This window comes from Papio anubis, chromosome 7 (assembly GCF_008728515.1).
Source record: "Papio anubis isolate 15944 chromosome 7, Panubis1.0, whole genome shotgun sequence".
NCBI lineage: Eukaryota > Metazoa > Chordata > Mammalia > Primates > Cercopithecidae > Papio > Papio anubis.
Genome location: NC_044982.1, coordinates 3090510 through 3103234, shown reverse-complemented (window position 1 = coordinate 3103234; position 12725 = coordinate 3090510). Strand labels below are relative to the sequence as shown.

At 41.6% G+C, this 12725-nt stretch overlaps 1 protein-coding gene across 14 annotated transcripts in view; it reads left to right on the top strand.

The window, feature by feature from the left end:
• MARK3 (microtubule affinity regulating kinase 3) overlaps positions 1-12725 on the top strand; it is a 116007-nt gene that overhangs the window by 26487 nt on the left and 76795 nt on the right. For all 14 annotated transcript variants that reach the window (XM_003902310.2, XM_003902308.2, XM_003902311.2 and 11 more), the window contains one exon: positions 10994-11047. In XM_003902310.2, coding sequence (XP_003902359.1) covers positions 10994-11047 — 54 coding nt within the window. The remainder of the gene's footprint in view (positions 1-10993; positions 11048-12725) is intronic.

Here is a 12725-nt window from a genome sequence, read left to right as displayed (position 1 = left end):
ACCATTTTTGTTTTTGTGTATTTTCCATATACATGTTTTTTCAACATATACTTGATTATAATTTTGTATCTTGTTTTTTCCGCCCTCGGAATTTTATCCAAAGCAGTTTTCTATGTTGCCACTAATCATCATAATTGTTCGTTTCAGTGGTTATGTACAATGCCATTGATGAGAACAGCAGTTCTCAAACTTTTCTGTCTCAGAACTCCTTTAAACTGAAAATTGAGGCTGGGCGTGGTGACTCAACACCTGTAATCCCAGCGGTTTGGGAGGCGGAGAAGGGTGGATCATGAGGTCAGGAGATTGAGACCATCCTGGCTAACACGGTGAAACCCCGTCTCTACTAAAAATACAAAAACAAAATTAGCTGGGCGAGGTGGCGGGCGCCTGTAGTCCCAGCTACCAGGAGGCTGAGGCAGGAGAATGGCGTGAACCTGGGAAGCGGAGCTTTCAGTGAGCCGAGATTGTGCCACTGTACTTCAGCCTGGGTGACAGAGCGAGACCCTGTCTCATAAATAAATAAATAAATAAATAAATGGAAAATTGAGAACTCCCCAAAGCTTTTATTTATTAGGGTTAGGGTTATATGTATTGATAGCTGCTGAATTAGAAGTTATTACTTAGGAACTTAAAATATATATTAATTCATTAAAAATAATCCTATTACATGGTAATGTAAGTAACATATTTTTATGAAAAACAACTATTTTCCAAAGCAAATTATTGAGAAGAGTGACATTGTTTAAATTTTTTGCAAAGCCCTTTAATGTCTGGCCTAATAGAAGTTAGCTGGGTTCCTGTGTCTACTCTGCATTCCCACTATTTCAATATGTTGTTTTGGTTGAAGTGTGTGAAGAAATGTAGCTACAGAAGGAAGGGAGTATATTAATACCCTTTTCAGGTGATTGTGGATATCGTTCTTTGACATTATACCAAAACTCAGCAAGTAGTTTCTTGGGGGTAGGTAGACAGTGGTGAATTGAATTTTTATTCAAAACAACTGTAGTCACTGACAAAAAAATGTTAAAACCCAGAATGATTGGCCGGGCGCGGTGGCTCAAGCCTGTAATCCCAGCACTTTGGGAGGCCGAGACGGGCGGATCACGAGGTCAGGAGATCGAGACCATCCTGGCTAACACGGTGAAACCCCGTCTCTACTAAAAATACAAAAGACTAGCCGGGTGAGGTGGCGGGCGCCTGTAGTCCCAGCTACTCGGGAGGCTGAGGCAGGAGAATGGCGTAAACCCGGGAGGCGGAGCTTGCAGTGAGCTGAGATCTGGCCACTGCACTCCAGCCCGGGCGACAGAGCAAGACTCCGTCTCAAAAAAAAGAAAAAAAAAAAACCCAGAATGATTTGCTTCAATTAAAAATTAATTATATCCCAAGAGCAGGGGTCTACCAGGTTGTCTTAGGGGAGGGGTGAACTGGCCCAGGTCGGAAATGGAGCAGGTCAAAACTCCCCTGCTGATCAGGGTGATGGGGATTGGGATCAAGATTGCTCCTGTGAATAGCCACTGCCTGCAGAACATAGCGAGATCCTGTCTCTTAAGAAAAAGAAACAGAAACTTTTGGAAACAAGCAGACAAGAGTGAAAGAAAGCCTTGGTGTAAGATATAATTTACATATTCTATATAAGATATAGACTACATATATAGCTAAAAAAGCATAAAAACAGCATGCTTTTAGTACAACCTGGAGGTATAGTTAATGTGCGGGAAAAAAGCTCCATATAAACCTAATCCCTATACATAAAAAGTCACTTAATTCCACAGTTTTGAACATTTTGTTTTTCTTTTTGAGATAGGGTCTTGCTCTGTCACCCAGTCTGGAGTGCAGTGGTGCAATCTCACCTCACTGCAGCTCTCTACCTCCTGAGCCCAAGCAATCCTTCCACCTCAGCCTCCTGAGTAGCTGGGACCAGAGGTGTGTGCCACCACATCTGGCTGATTTTTTGTATTTTCTTTAGAGACGAAGCATCCCCATGTTGCTCAGGCTGGTCTTGAACTCCTGGGCTGAAGTGATCCTTCCACCTGGGCCTCCCAAAGTGCTGGGATTAAAGGGATGAGCCACCACACCTGGCCAACACTTTGTGTGTGTGTGGTAAAATACATGTAACATGAAAGTTATAATTTTAACCCTTTTTTAAGTGTGTAGTTCAGTGACATCAAGTATATGTACATTTGTTGGGCAACCATCACCACTATTCATTTCCAGGCAGATAGTTAATACTCATTTTTTTGTGGTTTCTATATTTGCAAATTTACCTGTTTGATAAAATTTATTTGTAACCCCAAAATCAGTACAGTGCTTTGGTAATCCTTTTTGGACATATGCAGAACGGTGAAAAATATGCACATCGCTAGCTGAGGTTCAACAAGGGGACACTTTGCTTTCTTATTTTAGTCTTCATGATGTAAACCAGTGTCTTTTTTGTGATCTATTTAATGCCTTTTTTTTTTTTCCGTTTTTGTACTTTTTGTTGATGATTTTGCTATTTAAAATGGGCCCCAATCTTACTGCTGAAGTGCTGTCTAGTCTTCCTAATGCATACTTGAGTGAAACTTACCTAACACGTGCGTTTTCTTTCTAAGGCATCTCATGGCCTTGCCATGGATAAAACTCTAGACAGTTGAGTTTTTCCTTGCACTGTGCATGGCTGTGATGCTTTACAAACAAGATGCATGTGTTAGAAGTTTCACTCAGTGCGTTACAGTGCTGTGGCTGTGAATTCAGTGTTAACCAATCATATATAGTAAAGAAGGTGTTCTTAAACAGATACAAACATAAAACAAACTTATGTATTGATCAGTTGATGCAAAATGTTGTGACCAGAGGCTTGCAGAAACCTAATCCCCTAGAAGCAATGATTTAGTATTCACCAATTCAGTGAGCACAGTAACTTCATAGAATGAACAACCAGAATTGACTGTAGCTCCTTTTTTGAAAGAAGAGGCTTAATTATGGAGAAAGACATCAGGAAAAATCACAGGCTTTCCTCATTTGTGTGATTTTTCATTCTGTTCCTGTCTTCAAGAGTGGAGCCCTAAGAAGAAAACTGAGAACTCCCAGTAAATAGGTAACGAGTGCCTGGCTTAGCCTCATAGAGGCCAGAGGAACATTGGCCTTTACACTGGGACATTCCACACACATAACACAGAGTTGTTTTCTATGGACAGTTGAGTTTTTCCTTTTCCAAGCATATTCTAGGGTTGGCTTTCTGTGCCCTACTACATGTGCCACTGTACTGCTGTCAGATTTTTATCTCCCAGAAATTCTTTGAAGTCACTTGTCTTCTGGTGGCACCCCTTCCCTTCTCTTGGCCATTCTTTGTCATTTGGTCTTTGTTCTTCAGTTGGGCCTATCAGGTGTCAGGAGAGAGAAATGTATGTGATCAGTATGCCATCTTTAACCAGTGTCCTCATTATGGTTATGAAAATAAGTTTTCATGTAATTATTTTTATTCAAGTTACATATTACACACAGTTTAAAGAGTCAAGACTTGTTACAAAGCAGTCCCCTAGACTCACCTGTTTCCTTGTCTCCCAAGATGGCCACTTTTAATCTGTCAAAATGATTCTCTAGTCTTTTAAATGATTCTTTCATACTTGATAACATCCGTGTAGTCTTACTTGTTTTTCAGGTTTAGGCATTATCTATTGACATTTTATTTAAAGTCATCATTGACTTTAAAAAACACAAAAACTCTTTACTGAAATGTAAATGTTGGGTGCAATGGCTCATGTCTATGAATCCCAGCACTTTGGGAGGCCGAGGCAGGTGGATTACCTGAAGTGAGGAGTTCGAGACCAGCCTGACCAACATGGTGAAACCCTGTCTCTATTAAAAATACAAAAATTAGCTGGGCATGGTGTGTGTGCCTGTAGTCCCAGCTACTTGAGAGGCTGAGACAGGAGAATTGCTTGAACCCAGGAGGCGGAGGTTGCAGTGAGCTGAGATCGCGCCACTGCATTCCAGCCTGGGTGACAGAGCGAGACTCCATTTCAAAAAAAAACAAACAAAAAGAAACGTAACACACATAAAAAGTGCCCAAATCATAAGTGTACAGCTTGATGAATTATCACAAAGTAAACACATTTGAATAACCATGACCCAGGCAAAAAATATACTGTGACCCACACCCTAAAAGCCTCCCTTTGGCCTCCTTCAGATCTCTTCACTACCCCACCTCTTCAGGTGAACCACTGTGCCACCTTCTAATACCATAGGTTTTGTCTGTCCTTTTAACATTGTACTAATAGAATGTTAGAGTATATTAATAATAGTGTATTATTTTGTGTCTATTTCTTTTACTCTATTTCATGCTTGTGATACTCTTCCATGTTGAGGTTTTCATTTGTAACCAACTATTGTAGTTGTTTGACTTGGTCTCCATTTGCTATGGATTGAATTGTATGCCTCAAAATTCATATGTGTAAGCCCTAACCCCCAGTGTGACTGTATTTGGTGATAGAGTCTTTATAGAAGGTTAAGTGAAGTTGTAAGTATGAACGCTGGTTGATAGGATTAGTGTTATTACATGAAGAGACACCAGAGAGGTAGCTTTCTCCACCACATGAGAACACAGGGGAGAGGGTGGCCATCAGCAAGCCAGGAAGAAGGTCCCCTCAGAACTGTGAGAAAATAAATTACTGTTAAGTCTCACAGTGTGTGGTATTTTGGTTATGGCAGCCCATGCTGACTAATGCATCATTCTTCAGGCCACTCTGTCCCCCTAAAGGACTTGGAGTCTTTTTTTTTTTTTTTTTTTGGCCTCCTCTTTTAGTGGCTGTGAATGCTGTAACACTTTCAGAAGCAGGGTGTTAGGATCTTTTGACCGTTAGTGAACCAACAGAAAGTGGAAGATAAGGATTTTTCTCCAGTGAGTGTTTGCTGTGAATCTGTGGGGAGAAGCCCTCCTCATGTATGAGCTGTCCCTATCCCTATTTTGTAATTTTCCACTTTCCTGCTGGCATCAGAGTGAATGTAAATGGAATTTCCCAGAAATTTCCACAGCAAGTGGCTTTCTCACTTAGTGAGCCCCCTTGGTGTTTGTTATGTCTCCCTTTACCCAACCCCACAATCACTGGAATGAAGGGGTGGTCTTCTCTCCAGTCTATACCTTTCTGAGGCACTGCAGTTGGGTATACCCCAGTTACCACTTGTGGTGGTGACCCCAAGGTTTCAGCTTTGGCCTGAGCTCTCCAGGCTCCAGCTCTGGGCCAAGGTGATTTTGGTGGAGTCATCCCAGCAGGGAGCTAGGAGGAAGAAGAGATTAGGAACTCCCGCTCAGGCTTCTTTGCTGCACATACACATGTCACATCAAATGATGATGTTTCACTCTGGGGACATGGTTGCTTTTGATAAAATGACTTTTCTACAGTTTGGTTAAGCTGAATGAAACATTTGAGCTCCTATTTTTGTTTCAGATGCTATTGAATAGCTGTATCTGAAGATAAACGTGTGTAAGAACAGAATCAGGCCGGGCAAGATGGCTCATGCCTGTAATTCCAGCACTTTGGGAGGCTGAGGTGGGCAGATCACCTGAGGTCAGGAGTTCAAGACCAGCCTGGCCAACATGGTGAAACCCTGTCTCTACTAAAAAAATACAAAAATTAGCTGGGCATAGTGGCATGTGCCCATAATCCCAGCTACTTAGGGGAGGCCAAGGCAAGAGAATCGCTTGAACCCGGGAGGCGGAGGTTGCAGTGAGCCAAGATCATGCCACTGCGCTACAGCCTGGGCAACAGAGCGAGACCCTGTCTCAAGAAAAAGAAAAAAAAAAAAAAAAACAGAATCAGAATCTTTGGCATAGTGACCAGATGCCGTGGCTCATGCCTGTAATCCTAGCATTTCGGGAGGCTGAGGTGGGCAGATCTCTTGAGCCCAGGAGTTTGAGACCAGCCTGGTTAAAATAAGGAGACCTCATTTCTACAAAAAAATTAGCTGGACGTGGTGGCATGTGCCTGTAGTTCTATCTGCTCAAGAGGCTGAGGTGGGAGGATCATCTGAGCCTGGGGAAGTCGAGGCTGCAGTGAACTGTGATCATGTCACTGCACTCCAACCTGGACAACAGAGTGAGACCTCATCTCAAAAAAAAAAAAAAAAAGAAAAAAAAATCTTTAGAATAGGAGGAGGATATTGAGCAGGACCCTGAGAAACTAGTGATTAAGAGTCCAGGTGTGAAAATAGAACCCAGGTCTCAGGAGCTCAGAGAGAAGAACTGGAAAGACAGCATCTTTGATGGGTTTGGCCATGAGGAGGAGGAGGAATAAAACAGAATGGAGGCCAGAAAAGAGTATGTATGTCTAAGGGTTTATTTGGAATTGGGAGATCTAGGTATACCATGTAAAATTGCTTATGAAGGTAAAGTTTGAAGAAAATTCATTCCACTTTGAGCTATATAATTTTTAAAACCACATTATCTGTTAAAACACCAGAAGCCCTGTTTCTTGGTTACTAATTATGAGTATTCAAGGCCTCAGATCAACTCAGCATTTATTTTTATTTATTTTATTTTTTATTTTTATTTTTATTTTTTTTTTGCATTTTTAGTAGAGACGGGGTTTCACCGTGTTAGCCAGGATGGTCTCGATCTCCTGACCTCGTGATCCACCCGCCTCGGTTTGAGATGGAGTCTTGCTCTCTTGCCATACTGGAGTGCAGTGGCACGATCTCGGCTCACTGCAACCTCCACCTCCCAGATTCAAGTAATTCTCCTGCCTTAGCCTCCCGAGTAGCTGGGATTACAGGCCGGTGCCGCCATGCCTAGCTAATTTTTTGTAGTTTTAGTAGAGATGGGGTTTATCATGTTGGCCAGGATGGTCTCTTATCTTCTGACTTCATGATCTGCCTGCCTCGGCCTCCCAAAGTGCTGAGACTACAGGCGTGAGCCACCATGCCTGGCCTATTTATTTATTTATTTAATTTGATGGAATCTCATTCTTTTGCCCAAGCTGGAGTGCAGTGGCACCATCTTGGCTCACTATAACCTCCATCTCCAGGTTTCAAGTGATTTTCCTGCCTCAGCCTTTCAAGTAGCTGGTGGGATTATAGGCATCCGCCACCAAGCCCGGCTAATTTTTGTGTTTTTAGTAGAGACAGGGTTTCACCATGTAGGCCAGGCTGGTCTCAAACTCCTGACCTCGGGTGATCCACCCACCTCGGCCTCCCAAAGTGCTGGGATTACAGGCATGAGCCACCACACCCAGACAACTCAGCGTTTATTGAGTACTCCTTATGTGCCAATTAGGGCTATAAAGACAAATAAGATGTCTTTTCCCCAGTTGAGATATGCATAAGACAGTTCGTGTTTGCCTGTTTCAGTAGTCAGTATTTTCTTTTGCTTATTCAGTTTCCATTGACACTTATATTTTCCAAATACAAAATTAGAATTCCAACTTTGCGTTTTTCAGGCGCACACACTCATTTATTCTACACTCCTTCCCCAGTTCTGATTTGCTTCCTCCTGAAAATGGTGGTGATGGCCCATCCACTCCAGGGTCAGAATTGCTGGGTGCCTTGTTGAAGTGATTTTTTTCTGTAGCTCCTCTGGAGGTTATAGACTCAGGGAATAAGTAATATGGTCAGGTGGAGGCTTTAGACCAAGTTAAGCAGGGTTTTTAAAACATGGTGTTCAAGTACAGAGGGCAGCCATTCTCAAAAGTATGGCATGGGGAGATCCCTGGAGGTTTTCTGAGACCCTTTTCAGGAGTCCGCAGAGTCAAAACTATTTTTGTGATACTATTAAAACATTTGCTTTTTTCATTCTCTCTCTCACAAGTGTAGAGTGGAATTTTCCAGAGGTTCCATGATGTGTGATATCACAACAGATCGAATGCAGAAGCTTGTATGAAAAGTTCATATAATATATATTATTTGTGTTATAATGGGCTTATTGTTATTTTGAAATCAGTTGTTAAATACTTTTTAAAATAATTTCTCAGTTTTTATTTTTATTATGATAAATATTCATTGATACAACCCACATTTGGGGAAATCAGTAATCTTTAAAAGTGTAAAAGGGACCAAAAAGTGTGAGAATGTTTGATGTAGAGAAACTGCAAGCTTCTTCCCTGGACTTTGGCTATAGATGCTGTCTTCAGGGGTGGGTCTTCTGGGCCCAGGTCCTGCAGGATGGCCAGTAGGAAGCAGAGCCTCTTTGATCTTATGGGGGTGGGCTCATTTGCTGTTCTGGAGCTCAGGTGCAAAGCTGAGTTACTTGATATTCCTTGGTCATGGCAAAGCCTCTCTCCACTTTTCTTCTCTTCTATTGTCACTTCCATTCTTTTCCCATTCTGGATACCCAGAGTCCATAGAAATCGTTTTTACCTGACAGCGATGAGCTGACCAGAAGCTATAGAAGCTATAGTACTTCCTATATCCTAATGGTTTTTAAAAATACTGGCTGGGGCATGCTAACCCTTTCTGAACAAAGGCTGCTAGGTGACCCTTTTGTTGCCTCTATATATATTCACTTGGTTACCCAACAGATTGGTTTGGATCTTGTTCCCTTTCCTTCTTTAACTGCCCAAAGGGCTTTTCTATTTAAAAAAAAAAAAAAAAAGTTTTTAAAGTTTTCAGATTCAATACCCAAGTATTTGTATGCTTATCCATCCCAGAGTCAGCTAAATTTAAAGTGTCAGTAAATTGTAAAGAAAAGATTTGCTACGTTGCATATGTTTTTAGAAGTGCTTTCTGTGTATAATCTCTCTCTCTCTCTCTCTCTCTCTCTCTTGGTTTGGAGGAGATTTTCCCCTTGTCTATAAGTGACTTAAATATAAAATGTTATAACAATACATTTATTAGTTTGAAGCCCCCAGATTTTCTTTTCTTTTTTTTTTTTCTTTTAAGTGAAAGCAAGTTTATAAAAGAAGTAAAGAAACAGACCAGGCACTGTGGCTCTCACCTGTAATCCCAGCACTTGGGAAGGCCAAGGCGGGTGGATCACCTGGGGTCAGGAGTTTGAGACCAGCCTGGCCAACATGGTGAAACCCTGTCTCTACTGAAAATACAAAATTAGCCGGGCGTGGTGGTGCGCACCTGTGATCCCAGCTACTCCAGAGGCTGAGGCAGGAGAAACTATTAAAACTTGGGAGACGGAGGTTGCAGTGAGCCAAGATCATGCCACTGCTCTCCAGCGTGGGCAACAGAGGGAGATTGTCTCAAAAAAACAAAAACAAAAACAGAGGCCGGGCGTGGTGGCTCAAGCCTGTAATCCCGGCACTTTGGGAGGCCGAGACGGGCGGATCACGAGGTCAGGAGATCGAGACCATCCTGGCTAACACCGTGAAACCCCGGGCTCTCTACTAAAAATAGATAGAAAACTAGCCGGGCCCAGTGGCGGTCAGCCTGTGGTCCCAGCTACTCGGGAGGCTGAGGCAGGAGAATGGCGTAAACCTGGGAGGTGGAGCTTGCAGTGAGCTGGAGATCCGGCCACTGCACTCCAGCCTGCTGACAGAGTGGGACCTGTCTCAAAAAAAAAAAAAAAAAAAGGAAAAAAAAAGAAGTAAATCAAAACCAAAGAATGGCTGCTCCATAGAGCAGCAGTATCAGCTGCTTGACTGAGTCTACTTTTAGGTATTTCTTGATTATATGCTAAACAAGGGGTGGATTATTCATGAGTTTGGGAAAAGGCAGTGATTCTGAACTGAAGCTCCCTCCCCTTATAGGGAACTGTTTAGGTAACTTCCCACAGTTGCCTGTACTGTAAACCCCGCCCAGTGGTGGTGGTGGGAGTGTCTTTGAAGCATGCTGGGATGCATTATAATTAGTGATGCATAATGAGGAGGAGGACGCATCAGGAGGTCACTTTCATCGCCATCTTGGTTTTGGTGGGTTTTGGCCTGCTTCTTTCTTTACTGCATCCTGTTCTATCAGCAGAGTCTTTGTGACCTGTATCTTGTGCCAAGCTTCTCCTATCTCACCCTGTGAGTAAGAATGCCTAACCTCCTGGGAATGCAGCCCAGTAGGTCTCAGACTTATTTTACCCAGCCCCTTTTCAAGATGGAGTTGCTCTGGGTCAAACACTTCTGACATACTTCCCCTCCTCCCTCAATCCTTAAGAATTACGGTGAGGGGCCGGGCCGTGGCTCAAGCCTGTAATCCTGCACTTTGGGAGGCTGAGACGGCGGATCACGCAGGTCAGGAGATCGAGACCACCCTGGCTAACACACAGTGAAACTCTGTCTCTACTAAAAAAAATGCCAAAAACTAGCCAGGCGAGGTGGCGGGCGCCGTAATCCCAGCTACTCGGGAGCTGAGGCAGGAGAATGGCTGTGAACCCGGGAGGCATGGAGCTTGCAGTGAGCTGAGATCCGCCACTGCATCTCCAGGCCTGGGCGACAGAGCAAGACTCTGTCTCCAAAAAAAAAAAAAAGGCCGGCAGCGGTGGCTCAAGCCTGTAATCCCAACACTTTGGGAGGCCAGAGATGGGCGGATCACAGGTCAGGAGATCGGTGACCATCCTGGCTAACACGGGTGAAACCCCATCTCTACTAAGAAATACAAAACTAGCCGGCTGCAGGTGTGGTGGGCTGTAGTCCCAGCTACTCTGGAGGCTGAGGCAGGAGAATGGCGAACTCCGGGAGGCGGAGCTTGCAGTGAGCTGAGATCCGCCACTGCACTCCAGCCTGGCTAAGGAGCCAGACCTCATTCAAAAAAAAAAAAAAAAAAAAAGAATTGTAGACGGACAAAGATCAATTATCTGTAACTTCAAGCCAAATATGGCTGATGATATTCCTGCCTATTAGGGTCTCTTGTATTTAGGGTAGAGAGAAGTTTAGTGAGAAAGCATTGGTATGGAAGCCCTTATTTTCAGTTACACAATTTTATAAAGTTACAATTACAAAGTTAAATTGCTTTTTGTAACCAGCTGAGTTTTAGGTTTTGAGGTTTGCTGCTTGCTTGCTTGCTTCTTAATGCCATATATCTTGGCATTTATCAGTCCATAATTACTACATTCTTAAAATCCATAAATATTTTTTATTCTTTCTAGGTTGCAATAAAAATAATTGACAAAACTCAGTTGAATCCAACAAGTCTACAAAAGGTAAGATTGGTTCAATATCCAGTACTTTTTAAACGATTGTCAGTGCTAATTGCCATCTAATTTGTCCCTTAAATACCTCAACTGTTGTTTTTATTTTATGTTTAATGCCATAAAGCTTCCTATTCCTCAAATGAATGCAAGTTAATCTAGTATTTCCTAAAAAATTGTTGGGTTATTTTCGGTTGAAAATTATTTTTAAATGTTCTTAACAGCACAAACTAAAGGCTGTGCTTTTTTTTTGTACTTTTTAATTGATATAGTTGTGCAAGGCTATACTTTTTATTGAATACTCTTAATATTGACTAGAGTTTTAAAAAAAATAATACAGTACAAAAATATTTTCATGTAATTGACATTGTGCAAATTTGTACCTTTCTTATAGCTAATACTGAAAATTTTAAAGTGAACACTTTGGCTTCCTTAAACCCTTGACACACCACATCTGATTAAGGAGTGATGATTAATATAAAAGGGAAGTGTTAAAGTAAAACTGAAAGTAGAAAAGCATGTTCATAAAGCAGTATTGCCATTGGTATCATTTAACATAGATCAGGTCTTTGCCCTAGTGCCTTTTAGAATCACCTGGGCAGATTTTTGAAAGTCCTAACACTTACATAATAATGCCTAAGCAATTAGGTTGGGCCCAGACATAGGTATTTCACTCACTAGTAGGACATCAGCAAATAATTAATGATCTTCATAATAAAATTTTTCTAGTTGTTTTTAACTTTGCAAAGTCTTTTTACATACATCATTTGATTTCTAGATTTGACCTATAGTAGTTGAGGGGTACAGAGACCATGAACTGGGAACAGGAAGTACTGAATTTAAGTCCTGGCTCTGCCACTTAGCCAAATGTCTGACCTTGAACAAGGCACTTAACTTTTCTGGACCTTGGGTTTCTCATCTTTAAAGGGAGATAATTTCATCTTTTGATGGATGTGAGTATTAATAAAATAATGCATATAAAAGGGCTTTGTAAACTGCATAGCACTGTACAGTTGTGCGATATTTTGATAAGTGCAATGCTCTATATACATTTCTAATGTATTCCTCATGGTTATTTATATCCTGGTAATTTTGAAGCCCTGTCCCTGTTATGTGTGTGGGAGGTGGGTAGGGAGATAGACTTTCTCTGCACTAAAAATGTTATTTCAACAAGTGGTTCTTTGTGATCTGCAACCCATAATGGGCCTTAAGGCTTCTCAAGGTGGACATGAAACATCTAAAAATTCCAGTCCTTTGTCCTGAAGAGTAAATTTTATCTATTTCCTTAAACTTTCATATCTTCAGCTATCTAAGGATTTGGTACTAATAAATACACTAGGGGTTACTATAATTTGATATTCAGAACTAAAATTAACATACAAGGATGTTCACTGAGGGCTCTAATCGAGTATTCTATGATGTTACGTACCTTCCACTATTCATGTGTACCTGGATATAATTGTAATCCTAACAGTTTTCCAGGAAAAATTTTTACTATGGTGTTGTATCGAGTTGGCTGTGGGTTTTCCTTCTTGTTTGCTTGCTTCCTTTATTCATTTTTTATTTTCTTTTTTTGGTCATGATTTTGCATTGCTGCTCTTCTTTTATTATTTGTCACATCATTATCAGTTTAGTGCATGGTAGTTTGTCTGGTTAGCCCACTAGTGTGATTATGCATATTTGTATCTGA